A 23,843-nucleotide genomic window follows, 5' to 3' on the forward strand; every position below is an offset into this window, starting at 1 on the left:
CAAACCCTCGTTTATTTTTTTTTTAAATCAATTTACCTTGTAGTTTGCATTTTTATGATATAAAATTTTCAATGCATCCTTTTAATAATTCAACAGAACACATAGAAAGTAAATTTTTATATATGGGAATAGGTGTTTGGAAAGAATTGCACCAAAGTTTGAAATGATAATTTTTATCAGGTTACAATGGCCAATCTCCATAAAATAACGTTACTAAGCTGTACTCGTTTTGAAAATGTATTGATCCAGAAAAAAGAAAATCGCTTCAGTTTGTCAATAAAACAACGAAAATCTGTGGCGATGTGAAAAGGATAATGAAACTTAGTTCTTATCAGGATGCAATGTATCTTAGCGATTACCATTATTTGTAGTAAGGATAAAATGAAGTGCGGCTCTTTCAAACTGGGAAATTTCCTTAATTTGCAATTTTTGGCTCTTCTGTCTCAAAAGGTTGCCGACCGCTGCCCTAATCCAATCTCGAGTGTCAATATGACACTAAGAAGTGGTCAACTTGAATTCGCCGTATTTTTTCTAATCATTCATATAAAAAAACCTGAACACCCCTCATCTTGAAGGTGTGTGTTTGTGTGTAGTTAGAATGATGCTTCTATTTGGTTTTCGATATTAAGTCATTAGTTTTCAAAATGGCGTCCAAGCAAGAGGAGCTAAGAATCAAAATTTTGTTCATGCGTAGTGAAAATCCAAACTACACGCTCGCAGAAATAGCAAAATCGTTGAATGTTGCAAAATCAACCGTCACCAACGTAGTAAAAGTGTTAAGGGAACGTATTAGACAACTATTAAGCCAGGATCAGGGTGAAATCGAAATCCGAGAGCCGCAGTGACGAACAAACGAGTGGCTAGCACTTTCAAGCGAAACTCAAATCTCTCCGTTCGAGATGTCGCCAATAAGTTGGGAATATCTTCTACAACCGTGCATGAATTTGAAAAACGTTCGGGACTATCGACTTACAAGAAAGTAGTGACTGCTAATCGCAATGAAAAGCAAAACCATACGGTAAAACAAGATCTCGGAAGCTGTATAGGACATTGTTGACAAAGTTGGATTGCGTGGGTAGGACGATGAAACCTAGGCCATGGCAGACTTCAGAGAGCTTCCGGGACAAGAGTATTTTACAGCAACCGGAAGGGGAAAGGTGGCAGACATTTTCAAGCATATTAAACTATCAAAGTTTGCTAAGAAATATCTCGTTTGGTAAGCTATATGTACTAGTTGCTTAAAAAACTACATTTTCGTTACAACCGGGACCTTCAACCAGAAAATTAACGCGAAAGAATGTCTTTAAAAGCGTTTGCTGCTTTTCCTTAAGAAACATAACTTGTCTGTGCTGTTTTGGCCAGATTATGCATCCCACCATTATGAAAAAAAAAAGCCATGGAGTGGTATGCTGCTAACAACATTCATGTTGTGCCCAAGGATAAGACCCTCCCAACACACCAGAACTTCGCCCAATAGGACAATTTGACAAAAACGTAAATAAAAAATGTCTAAAGGGACAGTTTAAAAAATTTGAATTTGAAATTGACAGAAAAAGGCACAAATGAAAAAAAATGACAAAATTAGCATAAATGACAAACTTGACTTAAATGCAAGATTGACAAAGTTTTTAAATTGATTATATTGACAATATTGAAAAAATTTACAAAACTGAAAATAATTACAAATTTGACAAAATTGAGAAAATTCCCAACATTTGGTTATTTTTTTTCAATTTTATCAAATTTTGCAATTTTATTATTCTGTCAACATATTTAAGCAATAGCTCAAAATAGTGTTATTAAGTTTTATATATGATCTTAATTTTGTCGTTTTTTTTTTCAATTATGTCAATTTTTTCAGTTTCTTCCCTTTTGTACATTTCGTCAATTTTGACAATTTCGTTTTTTTTTTCATTTTTGTCAGTTTTGTCGTTGCTTGCATTCATTGTAAATTAAGCCTTTTGTATTTTTTTTTCATTTATATATGTATTTTTTGTCAGTTTAGATGATTTAGTAATTTATGGTAATTTTGTGAATCTGGTCACCTTTCCAATTTTATCAATCTGACCAGTTTTGTTCATTTTATCCTAGCAGTTTTTTTTTTGTGAATTACCGTCAAACGGGACATCATGCAACAGCAGGATTAGATGCTACATTTGTATACCACAAAAATTATTCAATTTTTATTTAAATCAAATGTTAAAAAGTTATCATTCAATGATAACAAAATGATGATGACATAGTTTCTTACTTCGTGAAATAGGTTTTTAAAGGTTATAAAAAACAGAAAATAGAAATTCATAGAAAATTTAAAAATCGAGCAATAGATGTACAGTATGACGGATTGGCTTAATGGTATCACCTACAAACTTTATATTACTTTTACAATTCTATACCAACACTGTTGATTCAAAATTATATTTCGAACTATCACCAATTTTTTTCTAATTAATATTTTTATAATTCAGTTAACAGTCTGGGCATCAAAATGCAAATCAAAGGTTCACTATTAAAATCTCGTTTCCATATGCTAGAATATTGTTTATTATTGTTTATACGAATAAAAATCAATGGATCATATGTAGATCCTAATGATAACTTAATAGTAATTACAATACAAGATAAAAATTAACACAGGTCTATAGGTCTACAGTTCTTGAAACAGTTAAAATTTTTCGATTGAACGTTTTCAATATGCCGATAAATGCGCTGTTCGCTCCATAGTTGTTGAGACGAATAGGAACATGGAGCTGCAAAAGCTGGTTTCCCAATCCTCGGGGACGCACGCTGAGAGGAATGGCCTCCAGCAAAACGGGACAGTCAACTCTGGACGTTAAGAGACCAGCAACAACTAGAGCGCGCGTAGCGTTTCTGCGGGCTTGAAGCGTATCGAGGTCTATAAGGCGGCAACGGTTCTCATAACTTGGTAAACGGAACGGGTCTTGCCAGTTCAGATGACGCAGGGCATTCCGCATGAAGTGTTGCTGGATAGCCTCGATTCGTTCAGCCCCATTCTGGTAGAAAGGGCACCAGACAGCTGAAGCATACTCGAGGATGGAACAAACTTTACAGCAGTAAAAACTTTTCAGGCAATACACGTCTTTGAAGTCTTTGGTCATGCGAAATAAGAATCCAAGGTTTCTGGATGCTTTGTCGACGATGTAGTTTGTGTGAGTCTTAAACTCCAGCCGTTGATCGAGAATACCGCCCGGATTGTTGATGTGGCCCACCCGAGAAATGATTCCGTCTCCGAGAGCGTACTCCGCATACGACCGAGCATTTACTGCGATTCAGGGGCAGTCAATTCAAGTCACCCCACTGAGCAAACACATTGAACTGATGCTGCAGGAAATTGGTGTCCTCTTGGCCGTTTATGGTGTGAAAGAGTTTCAGGTCGTCGGCATATGCAAGTTTTTTGCAGTCAAGGAGCGAGAGTACGTCATTAAAATATATCACGAAAATTAGTGGTCCTAAATTACTTCCTTGAGGCACACCAGAGCAGGCAAGAAAATGATTAGAAAAGGAGTCACCAATACGAACGCAAAACTTTCGACCTGTTAAGTAACTGTGGAACCAGTGCAGAAGGGATCCACAGAAACCCAGACGTTCCAGCTTTGCGATATCGATATCGTGGTTCACCTTGTCGAATGCAGCAGAAAGGTCTGTATATATGACGTCAGTTTGGGTTTTCATAGCAAAGCTGTCTTGCACAAAAGATATGAAGGTGAGTAAGTTAGTAGTCGTTAACATCTCTTTTGTCACCCTTCTTGTGAATAGGAAACATGTAGGCTTCCTTCCACAGTGAGGGCAAAATTTCAACATCCAGCGATGATTGAAAAATATGCCGAATAGGAAACAGCAAAAGTGACATAAAACGCTTCAAAAAAGCAGCAGATATACCATCCGGGCCCATAGTTGTAGAGTTTTTCAGCTTAGCTGTCGCTTTCGATATGGATGCTCCGTCGATTATGCTCCGTCAAACGAAGAACCTATAGGCAATATATTTCTCACAGCTCTAGGCAGTTGCTCAGGAGAAATGGATACAGTTGTAAAAATGCTAGAGAACTTCTCGGCAAATAAATCACAAATTTCGGGATCAGAGTTCACTGTGTCACTGATCAGGGACATGTGAGACGGAAGCCCTGATTCTCTTCACTGATTTTTAACGTGCTTCCAAAAAGATTTCGGACTGCACTTGAAATTCTGTTGTAACCGATTAACATAATTCTGGTAGCAACGCTTACTGGCTTTCTTGTAGGCAGAATTCAATTCGCGATATTTATCCTTACGAGGAAAAATGACATTAATGGGTTTATTTCCTATAAAAAAGGAAAAAAAAATTGTCCTTAGTATAGAGGGACTTGTGCTTAGTTGCGTAGTGCGCGCTGCTGAGCCGCCTTAAGTCTCCGAAGACCTCCAGTAACCCAGGGGGTCCGTAGATTGGTAGCTGTGCTTCGTTTCGGCACATGACGATCGATGATATAATTCAGGATGTTCGCAAACGTCTCGGCAGCTGCATTGGGATTAGAAAAATCGAGCTCAGCCTTCCAATACACGGATTGCAGGACGAGGGATGCAACTTCGAAATCAACGTTCTTAAAATCGTGATAAAAAGATGCGGTTTGCTCTTCTGAGCCGTGTATTTTAGTGATGTCGAATGAAATCACTAAGGTTGGATGATGCGGGACAGTTTTAACAAGAGGAGCAGGAGCAGATTCAATCGCCGGATTCTTGATCCCTTCGTTCACGAAGAAGAGATCAAACATACGGCCGTTTTCATTTTCAGATTTGTTGATCTGTCGAAGAGTCGCGGTACTCAAGGAGTCTAGGAAGATGTTGGAGGATGCCGAGAATGAAGAGCGAGCAGGATCCGCAAATAAAAAGCCGCTTGGGAGGGAGCACCATTTCAAACCAGGTAGATTGAAGTCACCGATGATGAGTATGTCGTCTGCCGGAGAGCAAATCGAGCTTACTTTAGAGAGGCAGAGCAAAAAAGATTCAGCTAAAGCCAAGTCTCCAGAACGGTCGGAGGCCATGTGCACTACGCACAAGTAGAGTTTCCGATCTCCGAAACCAATGCTATTCCAAACAAGTTCTAGATTGTCCCAGAAATCGTCTTCAATTGGCTGAGCTAGAAACGTAGATTTCACGGCGAGTAACACTCCATCACCAGTAGACTTTTTGCTGTTACGAGGACTACGGTCGCAACGGAACACTGCGCAATCTGAGCCGATAATTTGACTAGAGAGGGTCCGGTCGTTGAGCCAGGTTTCGGTGAAGGCAATGACGTCGTAGCAGGAACACGAAGTCGCCAACAAGTAGTCAATCAAACAACCATTTACACCACCTACGTTCTGGTAGAAAATGTTGAAGGGTTCGGACGATTCCAACGTAGCGCGGGATCGATGATCACTGGAAAGGTAAATTCCATCACGCGGGGAATATCACTAAGAGATATCATACTTGCCAGAAAGCGCTGGCTGGAAAACCCCTTTGCCACAGACAAACTCAGGACCGGGGCTGATGATTGTATTGCATCACAGGTTTGTGTATTTCAAAATTTCATCCATCCAAACATTAAATTTTTTGTAGAATTTTTTACCCCGAAATGTATGCAACACGCTTATGCTTTTTTTTAAACCAGTTAAGTTAATTTTTAAGTAATGTCAATTTTTTCGTCATTTTCGTCATTTTTGTCATTTTTGTCATTTTTGTCATTTTTGTCATTTTTGTCATTTTTTGTCATTTTTGTCATTTTTGTCATTTTTGTCATTTTTGTCATTTTTGTCATTTTTGTCATTTTTGTCATTTTTGTCATTTTTGTCATTTTTGTCATTTTTGTCATTTTTGTCATTTTTGTCATTTTTGTCATTTTTGTCATTTTTGTCATTTTTGTCATTTTTGTCATTTTTGTCATTTTTGTCATTTTTGTCATTTTTGTCATTTTTGTCATTTTTGTCATTTTTGTCATTTTTGTCATTTTTGCAATTTTTGTCATTTTTGTCATTTTTGTCATTTTTGTCATTTTTGTCATTTTTGTCATTTTTGTCATTTTTGTCATTTTTGTCATTTTTGTCATTTTTGTCATTTTTGTCATTTTTGTCATTTTTGTCATTTTTGTCATTTTTGTCATTTTTGTCATTTTTGTCATTTTTGTCATTTTTGTCATTTTTGTCATTTTTGTCATTTTTGTCATTTTTGTCATTTTTGTCATTTTTGTCATTTTTGTCATTTTTGTCATTTTTGTCATTTTTGTCATTTTTGTCATTTTTGTCATTTTTGTCATTTTTGTCTTTTTTGTCATTTTTGTCATTTTTGTCATTTTTGTCATTTTTGTCATTTTTGTCATTTTTGTCATTTTTGTCATTTTTGTCATTTTTGTCATTTTTGTCATTTTTGTCATTTTTGTAATTTTTTTCATTTTTGTGTATCGACACTTTCGAGACCCTTTATTTATGTACATCAAGCAAGGTCGCATAATAATAAACAGAACAAAACTTGAAGGATCCCTTTTTGATGCGATATTTTCTCCTCAGAAAATCAAAATAACTCGCAACATCTTGAAAAATTTCAACCGTTTTCAAAAGTGGGGTGTTTATTAGGCTTCTCTTCAACCATTTGGAAGAAAATCAGTGAATTTCGGTCAAGGGGCTTGAGCAACATACGTTTTGAAAAAAAAAGTTGCTAAGACGCGCACTTTGAGGTCGGATAAAACGGACACATAAGTTTCGCCAGGTATTTTAAATTTTCATCGGTTCGATCCTCCATATGCCTTCAAAAGACCATGGCAAGATCAGTAGTCAGTCGGCACTCAGCATGTCAAACATGTCATAAATCCTATAAAAACTGGATCCCCGGTGGTGACAGCGCCTATAAAATACGCAACTCCGAAAACCACACTGTTTCGCTGCTGGACTCGGACCAGTTTGTTCCTTTTGGTTTAAAAACGTTCTCAAATACTTAACCCACAATAGTATCTACTTTTACAGCATTTTTCCGGCAAAATGTACCTTTTCTACGAAGTGTCCGTTTAACCCGACCATTTTTGAAAAGTGTAATTTGCACGCATGTTTTAGATTGCTATGAAAACAGTTGTCGTGAAGGAAAAAATTCAATGGTTAAAGCAAACAACCTAAACTGTACATCTGCACGAAAACTGCGATGAACAAAGCAATATCTGATTTACTATTGCGATTCTACCTTAGGGTGCCCGTCTTACCCGACTTTCCGCTATCCTTGTTGTTTTTTTGAATATTCAAAATTCGTATAGACAAATGAGAATTAGTTTAAAATTCTCATCGTCTCCTCAGGAAAACGTGACCATTGGCAAAGAAACATTGTTTTCCAGTAATAGTTATTCGAATAAACGGCGCAGAAAGACTTTTCAGGTCAGTGAAAAAAACATCAAATTGTTAAAAATATCAATAAAGCAGCTTTTTTCAAAGCTTTTCGATTTTGACCACTGGAGACCAACTTTCGTTGCACTGTGCGTGGTGTGTATCACCACCAAGAATGCAACGTGTGATGATGACGCCTCTCTCTTATACCGGTGTCCGTTCATGTTCAAAAGTGTTCACTTACCCGCTGTTTGGTGGAATCCACGAATCGAAGCCCGAAATAGTCCTTCTCCGTAATCTCCAGCTGTTCGCATACATATTCCAGCAAAAAGTTGCCCTTGTGGTGTGGCTGGGAAAAGAAGACAGTAAAATTCATATATTTAGGTATATGTGCACGAACGTAGATACATATTTATGTATACGATGAGTATGTTCACTAGGTTAAACCTAGTGTGATAGTGCGGAATCCAGCAAATGATAGCCCTGGATTAAATGCTGCAATTCAAATTCAGCGATGATGACGACGACGATGGCTTTGGCCGATGATTTGTTTGTTGGAGCTGTGGCTTAAAATTATATGCTTTAATGAACACGTTTGTTGTTCTTCTATGTTTTTGGAAAACTTTCAATGAAACCGAAAGAAAATTACGTCTCATTGAAGGTCGTTGTATGATACATGTATCAGGAATGGAAATGTAACTAAAAATAAGTGAAATCGAGGGAGCATTGAGTTCAGTTTGTTTACTTTTATTTAGAACAAAATATATCGAAAAAAGACTTATTGAAATATAATTATCACAAATCGAAATAAAACCTATGTTATCATAATACTCAAAATCAAAGTTTATCTTTCGCTTAAAGATTGAATCTCATATTGATCAGCACTCCAAAAGTGATCAATTGATTTCGAAAAATATGAACTTCAATGCAATCGTCAACAGTTTTGACCGGTGACGTTAGACACAATCAATCTTGGATCAGACAGCATTTTTCATTCCTGGTTATTTAATATTTCTAATGGATTATTAATTTACTAAAAAAAAAATACAAGAAAACAACCCATCGCATCTTCGCGTTGTTGGGTGGTATTTTTAGCTTCCTTGCTGTTCTTCAGTTGCTTCGTCGCCTTACGTAAATCGGGGGAAATATCACCAGAAGCAAACACCAATAAGGAAGGAAAACAAACCTGACGCTTTCCATTTCCCCTATCAAAGTTTGCTCATGCCAGCCCGTGGTGAACTGTCTTCGATGATAAGTTGGCATAAATCGTTAAATTTATTGGTTAAAAAATTAATAAACTCTTCTGGTTTTTTGTTCGATTTATGATAGTGACTTTACAAGGTAATTTATTTTAAAAAAATGCATAAATTGGCAAACTTAGTATAGTTTGTTGCTTTATTTTAGGTTGTTTATGAGGAAATATGATTTCTTTAAAATTTAATTTTATTTATTTTATTTTGGAGGTATTTCTCAAATGTCATTAAAATGTCTTGGAATGCTTTTATTTAAGCAAGTTATTTGAGAATGAACCGTTGGTAAAAGTAATCAGATTTGTTATGAAAACTTCACCTCACAACAAAGTGCAGAGGCTTGGTGTTCTAATTGTTTTTTTTTTTTGCTTTTTTTATTATCTAGTTATTTTATATAAGAATAATGATCAAACTATACATAAATACAATTTTTACAGCTTTCAATGCGTATTACAAACATTTAAATGGGATTTTTTCAAACTTCTGGATCAAAAAGACTATTCGCAAAAAATGGTTTACAGTTATGGCTCAATCTGCAAAACTACTGGCCGATTTTATAAAATCATTTTGCAATCGTCTTAATTTGTACTTTTTTGTTATTAAGCTCGTAAACTTTTGGTGGCATCGCTAGATTTAAGATGAATATAAAATGGTATAATGATTGTGATTTTCAAAAAACCCAATTTACTGAAAAGATAACGTCTTAAACTTATGAATCCACGTTTGTATTCAAGAACATAAATTCTCCAAAGCACCGGAACTAAAGAACTCATTGAAAAACACCAAGCCATTTTGAAGCAGGCACTTAGCGAGCAACTCAAAGAGATTAGTTTTGAAGAAGAAATGTCGAAAAAATAGATTTATTTATAAAAAAAGCTGCTCTCAGATGTTGCACAAATTTTGTTGGGTATAGTTGGGCCTCATGAACGATTGCACAAATATGGTATTATCCATAATCAGGGAATAAAAAAACGTTATATTTCGTTAGTATTTGCCGATGAAAACACCCGTGAACACGCTAAGAAATTTTTACATACTGAAACCGTAAAAAGTACATACTTTGAAGTTCGTTCCATTCTACGTGCGGTGAGTTTCGGAGACTCGGTGAATTTTACATACTTTCCCAGTTCTTTCTGTTTTTAAAGTTCCTCCCCGTTGAAATAACTACAAAGTATGTAAAATTGGAGATGACGGCGTTGTGCTTCTCACTCGCACCACCAGAAATTCAGTCTGTGTTTTGCATCCTACTTGCACGCACACAACTTCTCCAAAACTGCTGGTTAAGTCTTTCCGAAAACATCAAGATTTCTTCGCTCATCTTGGTAAGTTTGAAAACATTTATTTCTGCTGTACGTTTTATTAAATTTTTGTCCATCATTTTAGGAAAGTTGTTGATTTCCTCTTGGTCCCGAAGCGACAAGCCGATTCAACCATAGTTCCGACCGCAACCAAGCAAACAAAAAAGCATGGGTAATATTTCTTTTTTTTATATTTTAGCCATTTTTTGACCATATTTCTCTTCTATAGGATTTACAACCTCACCGGCCAATCCCGGTTCCCCTGGACACCCAGCCCCAGAATCTGCAGCCCAAGCTTACCGATAGTTCTGAAGTGCCCAATGCTTTAACGGTGGTTTCTGGTTTACGCATCATGCTATGGCTACTTCAAAATTATCCCCAGCGAAGAACTTTTCGGGTCAACCAACGGAGCCAGTTTGCTTAAATTTGTATAGTTTATAGACAATAAATTAGCATAATCCAAAAAAAAGATTCAATTCGAAAGAAAATATTCCTGCTTCTAAATTTCTAATTTTAATTCAGAAATTTTCCTAATTTATGTGATTTTAACATACTTTTCAGTTCACAGAGCCCTACGTTCTTTTGCGTACATTCTACATACTCGTCCGTACCAGCCTTAATACATAATTTTTCGTATCACCCTTTTTACATACTAGTGGCTTCCTGCACTTACGGGTTGTTTTGACTTCTTTTTACATACTTTTGTGTACGATTTTTTAAGGGTGAAGGAGATTTTGATCCACCAGTGTGCTGTACTTATACTCATCAAAATTTGCTCTCGATTAGTTTTGCATTCCGATTCAAACTTATCGGTAAGTGTAACGTTAAGGATAAGTTCTCCCTTCCTCGCAAGTAGTAACAAGAGAATATTGGTCACTTTTTTGCATTGAGATTTGTTTTTTTTTTAATTCAATAGATGGTTTTGTTTATTTAACCTCCGATTGTAACTTGCGACCCGTCTAGTGAAAGGGTGTTGCTTGAAGGTGACAAAATTAGTGTTAGCAGATCGCTAGTACAAGCTGCTAGTGTTAGTACCGCGAGAAATTAGTTTAGCTCCGATTTCAACTTGCGACCCCTCTCGTGAAAGGGTTTGACTTGTAGGTGACGAAAACTAGATTCGTGAATCCGCTAGTGCAAGCTACTAGAGGTAAAACCGACCTGATTATTAAAAGGGTAAAAATTGATGAGAATTTATTTAAGCAGTTACTTTATATAAGCTTGTACAACTTAGTACAAGTAGATTATTTCTACCAATAATGACACTAGTAGCTTGGTCTAGCGAACTCACGTTACAAATTTTCGTCACCTAGAAGTCAAAGCCTTTCAGTTGACCGGTCGAAAGTTGAAATCGAATCTTAATTAATTTCTACCGCTGCTAACACTAGTAGCTTGTACTAGCGAACTCACGATATTTTTTTTTGTCACCTACAAGTCAAACCCTTTCACTAGAGGGGTCGCAAGTTGAAAATGATCGAAAATTGCGTTACGTAATATTTGAACGTCCCTTTCTCATATTTATCGCAAAGTGTAACACAAAGTGATAAATCTGATATCAGTATCAGATCACTTCGATTTGCTTCCCTGACCATAATCCGCTCTCGAGTGTCAATATGACACTATTGGAAGTTTGACGGCTTGTAACTTTATTTTGTCGCATCCAAACAAAAAAAAAATCTTCAGAGATCCTCAATATATTCTTGGAATCTTAAATTTTGCATCAATACTTTTTTATGGACGCTCCCCGCAAGCCCAGGAAAAACTCTCTAATCAGACCTTAAATGTCAATTTGACACTCCTCGCTTAAAACCGTTATATATCTCTTGCTCTCAACCGATTTTCAGCTTCAGCACTTCAGTTTTTCGTTATTCGAAGTCTAAGAAAAAAAAATCCGAAAAAAATCACGTAGTGTTCAAGAAAGCTGCAGTTATAAGATATGCGTTGCACAAGAGGATATATGTTTTAATTTTTTTCAAGATCATGATCACAAAAAAATTGTTAAAAAAAATGGTGTGAAACCCGTATTTTTCAATCAATGAACTTTCCAAATTGTTTAAGTCACACCAGATAAATTTTGAAAAAAGGATTGGAAAGTTAACGTTATCTGGCACATTTTCGAATCTTTAGATTTTTAAAATACGAAACAAATAATTTTTGACGAATTTTCAAAGGTAGCTGAACCTTTTGTCAGTTTGCAATTACTCAAATTATCTATCAATTAAATTTAACTTTACACTGGATTAACGCAAAATTTCCGCAATAAATTTATATTCACCAGAAAGATAATTTCATATCGGTTCTAGTGGTGTATTTACAATAGCTCTGCATTACTTCACACAAATATGATACATATTTGACCATACATACGAGGTTTCCAAAACTATAAATTTTCTTAAAATCGGTGGAGAAACAAGAGTGTTCAGAAGTGTCAAATTGACACTCCATGAACTCTAACGGGTAATAATTTCTGGGACAAAAGAGGGTTAAGCATAAACTATGAATTAGGCACTTGGAAATGTTTCGATTTGTACGATCCTTTTTTCGTTGTAAAGAGAGGCTACAAACATAGAAGGGGTCTCCAATATAATAAATCAAGCCATTTATGAAAGTGGGAAGAGTCAAACTTCCGTCAAATCAAATTAGGATAGTCTACATAACTTCATATTAACCCTTCGTTTCATAAAGCTACAAATCTGCAACAATTAATTAAAACTGTTCTAAATTTCACATTTAGCTAAAAAGTCAATTTTTTTTTCGATGGGTATAATATTTCTAACTTCAAGATCACGTTCAATTAAAAAAAAATACTTTCAGTGTTTAAAGGTACAAAAAAAACCAACTTGAATCTGAAAAATATGGAATGTGGAAAAAGCCTTATTTTTCAAACTTTTGGCCTAGTGTAATTCATATTGAGAATATTTTTTCGACTCAAAAAAAATATTTTCGAATTCCCACTAAAGTAATTCACATATTAAACAAAATTTGAGATTTTTTTTTTTGTTTTTTATCTGATATAATGGGTTTTCAATAATTGTTGCAAATTTGCAACACCATGCAACGGTAGTACCCTAGCTAGTTACATGGGTTCCATAGTGTGTTTTCGAAACTTGCATCGTTTAAACAGTGTATTTGTTTCCCGGTAAAAGTGTTTTCGTTATTAATGATTTATTATCATGTTATGGTTGTATAAGGAGAGGGGGGGGGGGATGGGTGAAATTTAACCCCCCCCCCCCCCCCTGGATAAAGAGTTTTTCTCTAAATAAAAAGTTTTTCTCTAAACCGTTATCAAAAACTAGAAAAATATTATTAAAAGTTAAAAATTTATCAAATCTTAAAATAGGACGGGTCCGAATAATTAACTTATTTATGATTTGTAATTCAGCGTATGTAAAACACATTATTTTAGTTTTTTTTTCACGGCTCGTTGGTATTACAAATACATATTTTGAATAAAAAAAATTGTCAGATGCCTTCATAACTTGCAAAATAATTATACACCAATTTTCAAAAGTTCTGCAATATTGAACATGATTGAAATTCAAGTACGGGGCTTTATCTAGAGAGTTTAAAATAATAACAAACAACGTATACTTTTTTTCATTTTCCACTTGAAAATTCAGTACTACCTGCCAACATTCGATAACCGAGGTTTGAAGTATTGTTTTGCTTTTTTTTCCTTAAAGATGAATGAATGGTTTGATTGAAAATTACAACCCTCATTATTTTTCACTAAAGTATAAGCCGTTTCATATAATGAATCGACGAAAAATGCTCTTTATTTATACTTATTCAACCTTTTCCTGAGAGCTCTGGAAGTGGATTTTAATTTGAAACTGAATTAAGTTTTATTTTTATTTCTATTTTATTTTTAAACTGATTTCAAGTTTGAATTCTAATTTTAGAATCATGTTCCATATTCTAATGCTCATTCCGAAGAAATCATTTTTGTTCCTTTAATTTTGCTAACAAATGATATTTAATAGTTTAATGAAATTTGTAATTGGATCATTCCTTCAAAACTAAATTGAGACTTTGCTCTTCAATACTCAAGTTTGTTTATTAAAACTGGCATATAGTTATGGTAAGATTTAAGATTTAGAATCTTTATCAGAACCAATTTAATTACGATTTCGGAATTGATTTGTGTTGATTTGTTCAAGGTCATGTTCAGAAAAGATGTATAGGTAAGAAGCTTTCCATTTAGCACCTTCAAGCAAACGTAAGGAATAATTTCCTCAGTAGGTGGTATATTATCGCACAACTACTCCTAGCTAACCTTTGTGGTCTAGTGGATAAGCTGGTGCGAGTCTGGTTCCGATGTGCCAGGCTGGATTCGATTCCCGGCATCGGCGAGAAAACTTTTGGGTTCGAATCCCAATCGACAGGTAAGATGTGTTTCCTCTTATAACTGATTATATGAATGTTTAACCAGCTGCCAGCTGGCCAGGTATATACACGGATGCCGGAATACCTCTAAGTAACCTGATTGACTCGTTCTTCCAAAATATACCTACATCAACACAATACCTCACTCCATAACAGTTCATACGAAGCCATGGGGTCAGTCCAATAATGCATGTGAGCACATACTTCACATACTTAGGCAGAAACTGCGGTGAATTCGTGCACCCATGGTGGATAACCAACATACATAACTACTCCGAGCTGAATTCTCAACTTTCACGGTGTCCAGAAATCTAGATTTGCGAAGTTCCTGCGCGAAAACTATGATTAGTGCAAAAGAAATTAGGAATAAGCATTTATTTCCAGTTGTCTAGTGTGAAGAACAAAAAGGTGTAACCGTTTCATGTTGTTGCAAATTTGCAACAATTAATATTTTTGCCAAATAACCGAAATATGTGAAAATAATATTTTTTCATTATTTTTCCCTTCATGTATTCATCATTGCGCACTATTGTGATTTTTTTCGAGAAAAAATAAAAAATCATGAAATGAAGGGTTAAATGTTTAAACATTGTGCACAGTATAAACGGAAATCTTCAAGTTCGGCAATTTATTTTACTGAACCATGTATGTAATTTAAAAAAAAAACAGTAATTACTTCCAAACCTAGCTATCGCTTTTGACCAAAATGTTTCGAGCATGAACTGTAATTCGTGTTTCTGACAAATGTTCGGTTTAAAAATCCAACATTTCCTTAGTTCTTACAGGTATGTTGGTAATATTTACAGGCATTTCGGTTTTGATTACAGGTGTTTCGGTAAAAATTACAAATGTTTTAGCAATAATTAGGGAAAAATCGCTCTTTACAGCAAAACCAATCATATAAGAATCAAATTGAAAGTTTACGATGATTCAGGGATCAGATTAACGTATCATCATAAAGAAAAATTATGATCAAAACTCGAATTTGATTATATTTTTGTTAAAAACTCAAACAGCCAGAAAATGAACCGCGGAGTGAACGCAAAAACAAGTGGACAGAACGCACCATATGGAAAGGGTGGTGAGAAAAGATTAATGCTTCAACGGAATGTAACAATTGAAACATCAAATGTTTGATTACATGTTCATCGTATTTTTGAAAACCAATCATACTTTGGCAAAAAAATCATTTATTATTGCTAAACTTATCGAAAATTTCGCTTTTCAAAATACACGCGCTCCTTTATTTCAACTCAAAATTAAGTACGACCGAGGTTCAAAACATAGTTAGGTTCTATGAACTTAAAGTTAAGTACACTTTTTCCTCCTTGCGATGGTTCAAAACGGAGTTCGAACTGCGAACTCAAAATTGATCCCTTTCTTTTTCTTCGGCGAAGGATCAAAGCTGAGTTCGACCTTATGAACTAAAAATTGAACTTTCTTTCCGGTTTCTTTCCATTTTGAAGATCCTTCATAGTCTTCCGGTAATTGTTCCGGAACGACAAAACTTTGCGTCGTGATGGTTGCTGTTCCGGACAAACCGGAACAGCAACCATCACGACGCAAAGTTTTGTCGTTCCGGAACAATTACCGGAAGAATATGAGGGATCTTCAAAATGGAATGTCCACCGTGTCAGCGTAAAATTCTGTACGTCATTGTCATCATACATATGGTGAGCGACCTGGAATGTCCGGAAATTTCCGGATGTTATTTACTTCCCGTGGGAAGTAACATCCGGAAGTTTTCTTTGGCCGGGAGTGTCAAAACTTTCCACCGCTCTGTAATTGCAATGCAATGTACCGGAACAGCAACATCCGGGTACAAAACATTTTAACCACCCTTTAATTCCTTGAAAATAAACAACCCTCTAATAAAAAGGATAAATTTGAGTTCGACTGCCGAACTTAGTATTGAGTATGAACTTAGTTTTGCGATTGCCCAGTCAAACTCAAAGTTGAGGGCTGCCACTGAAGGGCTGTTTTGAACCAAAACTACTCAATTTTGAGTTTAAAAAAAGGAACGAGCACTTTTCTACATCCTTTAGGTAAAACGCCTTCAAGTAGGCAACGAAATTTAATTTCTTGACTGATATCGCGGCAAACATGGCGGCGGATATCTTTATCGAGTCGAATATTGGTGCACCTTTTTAACTCGAACAAGGACGATCTTTTTTTAGAATTATGCATTGTTATAGTAATTTGGAAGTCAGCAAATAAAAAGAATGGCATTTTACTTGGATATTCGAGTAATCTCAAACATTTTCAGCATTCAAAATTTGAACGTAAACCACGTGGTCTTGTGGACATTCTGCCCCAACATTCTGCCCCAATTTTTATATGATTGATATTAGTTAAAATTTGTGAGAAGTTAGTGAAATACAACAAAATATTTATAGTCTTCCGGAGTGGAAAAACAAAAAGCTGTAGTTTCAAAAGATTGCGCAGACTATTAGTATAAAACCTTACATGATACCCAAGAAAAAACAAGTTTCATGTTGATTCCTTTAATCCTTCTGTTTAAAAACTAAAGTCGTTTTAAGGAGTGTATCGAAAATTAACTATAAACATATTTGGGCCTTCTACTTACTAACGCTTGAACTCGCACAACTGTGCTCACCTGTATGTAGCATCTTGATCACCAGTGAACCAGCGCTTTGTTTAAGTTTGAAACATTCACGTTTTTTTTTAAACTCAAAATTAAGTAGTTTTGGTTCAAAACAGCACTTCGGTGGCAGCCCTCAACTTTGAGTTTGACTGGGCAATAGCAAAACTAAGTTCTGATAGGCATACTCAATACTAAGTTCGGCATCCGAACTCGAATTTATTTTTTTTTTTCGAGGGTTGCTTATTTTCAGGGAATTAAAGGATGGTTTAAATTTTTTGTACCCGGATGTTGCTGTTCCGGTACATTGCATTGCAATTACAGAGCGGTGGAAAGTTTTGACACTCCCGGTCAAAGAAAACTTCCGGATGTTACTTCCCACGGGAAGTAAACAACATCCGGAAGTTTCCGGACATTCCACGCCGCTCACCATATGATGACAATGACGGACAGAATTTTACGCTGACACGGTTAACATGCATTTCATTATGAAGTTCCCTCATAGTCTTCCGGTAATTGTTCCGGAACGACAAAATTTTGTGACGTGTTCGTTGGTTGCTGTTCCGGTTCGGACTGAACTCGCTAAGTGTTTTCAGTCCAACAAAGAGAGTTCAATTTTTAGTTCATAAGGTCGAACTCAGCTTTGATCCCTCGCCGAAGGAAAAAAGGGATCAATTTTGAGTTCGCAGTTCGAACTCCGTTTTGATCCATCGCAAGGAGGAAAAGGGGTACTTAACTTTAAGTTCATAGAATCGAACTATGTTTTGAACCTCGGTCATACTTAATTTTAAGTTAAAAAAAAAGAACGTGTTCGTTTCTCCCAAAATGTCGCGAATTTAAAAAGAAGTTAAAATTCGTGTGTTGGACACTTGGATGCGAGAGAAGGGCATCTCGATAAATGAAGTGGCGAAACGTTTCGGCATTCATCCGGCGAGCGTAAAATCCATAATCCACAAGTTCGGGGAACACTATACGTACGATGATATGCCAGGAAGAGGCAGAAAACCAGGACCATCTGACCCAAATCTGGACCGTAAGGTAATCAACCTCTTCAACCGGAATTGATCGATGTCCATAGGGGATTTGGCGAAAAAAGCTGGGACATCGATCGGAATGGTACAGCGGATCAAAAAGCGGAACAACCTGAAGACATACAGGAAGCAGAAAGTGCCCAAACAAACGGCTGAACAAAAATCACGAGCCAAAACCAGAACCCGGAAGCTGTATCATCGGATTTTGCAGAAGCCAGATGCGTGCATTCTCATGGACGATGAAACTTATGTAAAGAGGATTCCAGTACTCTTCCGGGACCACAATTCTACACTGCAGCTATTGGGGAGGATGTGAGTGACCACGAGAAGTCGATTGAGGTGTAAAAATTTGGCCAGAAAGTGCTTGTGTAGCAGGCAATCTGCTCCTGCGGATTGAAGTCGACGAGTTTCTACGCTAAATCCGCTCTTAGATGGTTTGAGGATAACGATGTAGATTTCGTTGAGAAAGATATTAACCCACCAAACTGCCCTCAGCTTCGCCCCATAGAACTATCGTCAAGAGAGTTTTCAGGAAGGATGGTAAGGCCAACAGGACCATGGCGGTTTTCAAGAAAAATTGGAATGCTGCACCCAAGAAGTGTGATCAATCAGCTGTACAAAACCTAATGAAACGCGTCAAGTCGAAAAATCGAGAATATTACCAATAATTACTTTTTTACTCGTATTTCTTTATAAACTGTAATAATAAGCTTTTTAAAACACTTCCGAACTGTTTCTTTGTTTGAATCATTAAAATCAATACAATGAAAATAAAAATGTGTTTATGACTTACTTTCGATACACTCCTTAACACTAAACATACCAACACTTTGTATATACCTATTCATACCGCGAGCGCATATTTTTTTCAAGCATTGCACTGCAGTTACATCACTAGAACCGCTATGAAATTTTCTTTCTTTTGCATATAATTTTTTTGCCTAAGCCTTACGATAACATACTTAAAATCCAGTGCAAAGCTGAATTTAGGTGTAGGAATTCTATCAAAAATCCGAATTGATGAAATATTTGAAAAACAGCTACCTTTGAAAATTCGTCGTAAATTATGTATTTCGTATTTTAAAAAATCTAAAGATGCCAAAATGTGACAAATTACGTCAACATTCCAATTCATTTTTTGAAATTTTTCTACTGTAACAGGAACAGCTTTGGCGGTTGATTGATTAAGAAGTACGGGTTTTGCACAACTTTTTTACATTTTTTGTGGTCATGATCTTAAAAAAAATTTGATAAAAATTTCCGTATGTGCAACATATAGCTTCCAACTTCAGCTTTCTCATGCACTAAGTGAAATTTTTTTCGAGCACTGATGAACAGATTTATAATAATTTTCCTGAAGCATGTTTTTCCAAAAAAAATTTCTAGGACTTAACATATCTTTAAAATAATTGATTGTAGCAGAAAATTGTCTGAGAAACATATTTGAGTCACATTATAAGCTTTTAAAAACTATAGATGTCAAAGAAATCGGATTAGAAACAAGAATGTTTTAGCGAAAACAGTGTAAACCGTCATTTGACCGCTCGCGGTATGAATAGGTATACCGCATGCGTTATTCGAAAACCACAACACTTAGAAAAATTTAAAAAACGCAAAAATACTTGCATTTTGAAAACAAAAATAGTCCTGTCGTTAAATTTGCGAAAAAAAAATTATATAAGGTGTAATCATCATTCAAAGTTCAAAAACCGTCATTTGACCGCCTCCGGTACGTTTAGTGTTAATGAACTTTTCATGTGATTAATGATGGAAAACCCTGTTTTCTACAATAAACATGATGAAAAAAACCTTTAGAAGCCATAGGTTAGTGTATTTTTAAGAAAGATTGGCATGGGCCATCATACCTCGCTGGTGCGTCTTGTACAGTTTTCCCCAAGAGATTTTTCGGTAAACATGACGGGTTGCTCGGTAATACAATTATATGTCACAGTGACAACTGCGGATAATGACAGATCATTCACAGCCACATTTCAAAGTTGTCAGTTTTCATAATGAAAGAAAATTATCGAACGGATTAACGAAGTCGAACTCGTGAATTCGATATAATAACTCGGCGAGGTCTGTTAACTGTATTCTTTGATTAGTCTTTCAATAAAGTCAATCATCTTATTTTTCAAAATTATTTGCCTATTCGAGTTGTTTCAAATTTTTGTTAGAAAAGTACGTTAGAGCCTTGCTATACAAAAAACGGCGAACTCCTTATAATATTTTGACTTATATTAAACTTAAAATAGTGCCAAATTTAATCTTTGAGGAACTAATTTCTCAGATTTTCTTTCACTTAATTTCAACTTTGCACTGGATTTTAAGTACATTAACGCAAGATTTCCGCCAGAAATTTTTACTCACCAGAAAGCCAATTTCATACCCATTCTATTTTTTAAAGTATCGCAGCGCTTAGAATTCCATCACTAGAATCGGTATAAAATTACCTTTCTGGTGAATATAAATTCTTCGCGGGAATTTTCGTATATCTGCACCTACAATGTGCGGTTCATGCATGTTTTTTATCGTATTTAAATGCATTAATGCATTGCATGCTTTTATCGGAAGATGGAGATGGATTTGAGAAGTAGTTTAAATATACTCTCCTGATCGGGCTGTATCAAGCTATTCAGAACCAAAATGAAAATAAACATCAACTTCCGAACTAGCAAAGGTAGAGAAGTAGTCAACGGCATGCACGCAGCTGGTAAAATGAGATGGGATTGTGAAAATGATGTTTTCGAAACTCATCATCCATCATCAATTTTTTTGCAAACCATTCCCATAAGATTTTAAGTTGATATATTAAGTTTGTCAGATTGCCCGGTTTTATCCGAGTTTGCCCGGATATTAAATTTTAAATTTGAGAAAAGTCCAGTCCTGCCCAGTTGCCCGGATTTCATTGTAAAAGCCCAGATTTTGCACGGGTTTATTCTCATACTCAAATCAAACTAAAAATTAAAAAAAACATGTTGCATAGACTTTTAGATATAATTGGAGGTATTTTAACCTTCTACGAGTACAAAATTGTAACTCGTCAAGATAGGAAAACATTCAATATCAAAATATCTCATCTGGATATCATTATGTTTTTCTCTCCTGATCGGCTATGTATTGAAATGACCCACATTTACCCCATTGCCCGTGATCGCCCATTTGCCTTTACAAAAAAATCGAAATCGAGGCGTAGAATCAAAATTAAAGTTCATAACTTTTGAAATAAAAAAAAACAAAAAAAAATTGAGAGCCATTGACAAAACTAGAAGTACTTTAAACAAAACTCAAATGTAGAATGTTCAATCAGAGTTAAAAACTTAGAATTTGGGCATAACATAAGTTTAGAAAGAGCTGTTCAAATTATAAAAAAAAAATACAAAACAAATATCTACAAACTCTATTTTGGAAACTAGTCATAATTCTATGACATTGAAAAGAATAATAAATATTAATTTAAATTTGAGATCCGAGCCTCTGTGTTGCACTTGTCCTTTGAAAACAAGTCTTAAGTTTCTAATAAAAGCATCAACTTTGAATTTTTGGATGGGCTGTTATTGTTTTCCTTATATCTAGCGTTCAAACTTATATTTTTTCTTCTTTAAAATAAAAAGTGAAGTCAATGATCGCTTAAATCTTTAGTAACGAAATCTAGGAAGCCACCGAGAAAGAATAGGGCTTGTGATATAGCTCAGTTGGCAAGTCTATTGTCTCCTGAGCCGATGTCCGCGAGTTCGAGCCCAAGAGTAAACATCGAACACAGTTGTACCGGATAAGTTTTTCAATAACGATCCGCCAACTGTAACGTTGATAAAGTCGCGAATGCCATAAAGATGGTAAAACGACTATAATCGAAACAAAAAAAAACGAGAAAGAATGAATCAGACTCCCTGCAATCTAAATCTATTACTCAACACGTTGTTGGTTTGATTGGAAAACATATTCCTTTTCAATTTTTTTAGTCATTAGATTATTAATGAATTAAACTTCATTCTCAACAGTTCACTCTCATTGTTATTGAATTGCTATAAAATCTTCGATATCAACTGGTTCCTCTAAAATACACTTCGAAGCACAGCATTCACACTCAAATGTTGTATGTATAGGTATCTAGAACTTATGGTACCAAAACACGATGTCTGCTGCCAGACTTTTCAATGAATTCGTGGACCGATGATATAAGCTTCGGAGCCCCAAAATCGAACGTGTAATTTGAACGTAAAATGCCTGCCCCTAACAACGACCGGGCCTGCCAAAGATTGATAAATCAGGCTCGAGCAGCCCCGCGCCAGACAATTAATGGGTTCTCGAAAATTGACAATAAAAAAGAAGACAATAGCAGAGGCTCCTCGTCGTCGCCATCGTCGTCAACCACAAAACCAAACCACTTCAAGAGCATGGTATCATGGTGAGGAACAACTCTTCTGGGAAACGAACGAAGACAAACAGGATAAAACAGGAGGAAGCAGGATTCCATTATTTGGCGAACGAAGTGTGTTAAACGATGGGAACGTGTAGAATGAGTTTTCTTTTTTATGTTGTTGTTTTTGGCGTTTCACTTCACTGTTCGGTTTTGACCTCGACCTGTTACCTGAAATTCGCACTCCAGAACGTCCAGATCCTCCAGAAGCCGAACTGTGCACTTGTAGACGACATTTCCTTCGCTACGGCTCTTGAACATAGCTTCGGATTCCGGGTTTTCCTCCTCCACACCTATGATGACGATGATTTGCCTGGTGGCAAACTCCCAGCGCTAAAGAAATTTGCAACCAATTCCTCCCTCCCCCGTGCTCTAATTCCGCCGTATTTAGCAGCAGCGATTGGCCCACCAAATCGTGAAAAATTGAATGTGAGCTCGCTTCCAAAACCACGTCGTGTCACACTTCCAATGATGGCCAATTTCCGCCGTTTGTCACACAAATTCGACTTCGACACTTTCACACTTGTTGGCTAGTGCAGCGATGGCTTCATCGATGCAGAATCGAGAACCGAAATTTGCCGTCCCGTAACCGAAATTTTCACTTTTCCTGCACAAACTTTTCATTCGCGATACCCAGCACTGACATTTTCCGTCTTATTCGTGTTCGTCCTGTTTTTCACTGCTCGTCGTGTCCTGCCTGCAGGTCCTGGTGCGCCTTGCTCACTGAACGACTTGGACGACTACCTACATCCACTGCTGGGTATTGGGTTGGCATTTTCCCCTCGTCTTCGTGCTCACCCTCGCACGCGATTTCCTCTGCCTCGCGCCCGCACCCACCCAGGGGCCCACTTGTGTGTTTGCCGAAGTCAGTAGGGAGTGTTCATTTTAAGCTTTTCCCCTAAAGAACAGTTTTATCTGGGTAGTAAATTTGGTTATATTCAAACGCATTGTAAACTGTGACCATTTTCTATAATTTACCACGAATAACGTTGAGTTTCGGCCAAAACCATCGATAGAAGAAGATTTCTAAGAGAATTTCACACAAGAAAATATTCTGATAAAAAATTTAATCAGGATTGTCAACACATATTCGAATGTTCGTAAATGTCGGTTCCAAATAAGTAAATTTGAGTGTTTTCATTTTTTTTTTTTTTTGAACATTTTTTCATTTATTTATCTTTCAATTAGTTCAGTGATTCTCAAAAATGTCCTTACCACCATCGGAAAACCTTGGGAGCCTTTAGTGGGCGGTGGGCGCGTATTTGAGGCGTTGGAGGTATGAGGGGCTAGAAGGTATAGTGATTTCATTTTGGAATTTGCTTTTTAAATAAATTCCCTATCTTCTCTCCTGATTATGAATTAACATCGCGTTAATTGACATCATTCTTAAAGAATTTTGAAATACATGATGACATCGCAGTGGTAATGAGGATGACTTATGAATGACACAAAGAATATTTAATAATTTCTGGAGAATCACAATCATTTGGGGTCGATGCCACTGATTCTGAGTCTAATGTTA

General features: G+C 36.1%; 1 protein-coding gene across 1 annotated transcript in view; it reads right to left on the reverse strand.

Moving 5' to 3' along the window:
- Positions 1–23,048, reverse strand: part of LOC129744551 (FERM domain-containing protein 5) — a 52,177-nt gene extending 29,129 nt beyond the window's left edge. Inside the window, exons 1-2 of the mRNA XM_055737131.1 lie at positions 22,493–23,048; positions 7,582–7,686 (exon numbers count right to left, since the gene is read on the reverse strand). Coding sequence (XP_055593106.1) covers positions 7,582–7,686; positions 22,493–22,582 — 195 coding nt within the window. The 5' untranslated portion in view covers positions 22,583–23,048. The remainder of the gene's footprint in view (positions 1–7,581; positions 7,687–22,492) is intronic.
- Positions 23,049–23,843: the final 795 nt, after the last annotated feature.

This window comes from Uranotaenia lowii, chromosome 2 (genome assembly GCF_029784155.1).
Source record: "Uranotaenia lowii strain MFRU-FL chromosome 2, ASM2978415v1, whole genome shotgun sequence".
NCBI classification, from domain to species: Eukaryota; Metazoa; Arthropoda; class Insecta; order Diptera; family Culicidae; genus Uranotaenia; species Uranotaenia lowii.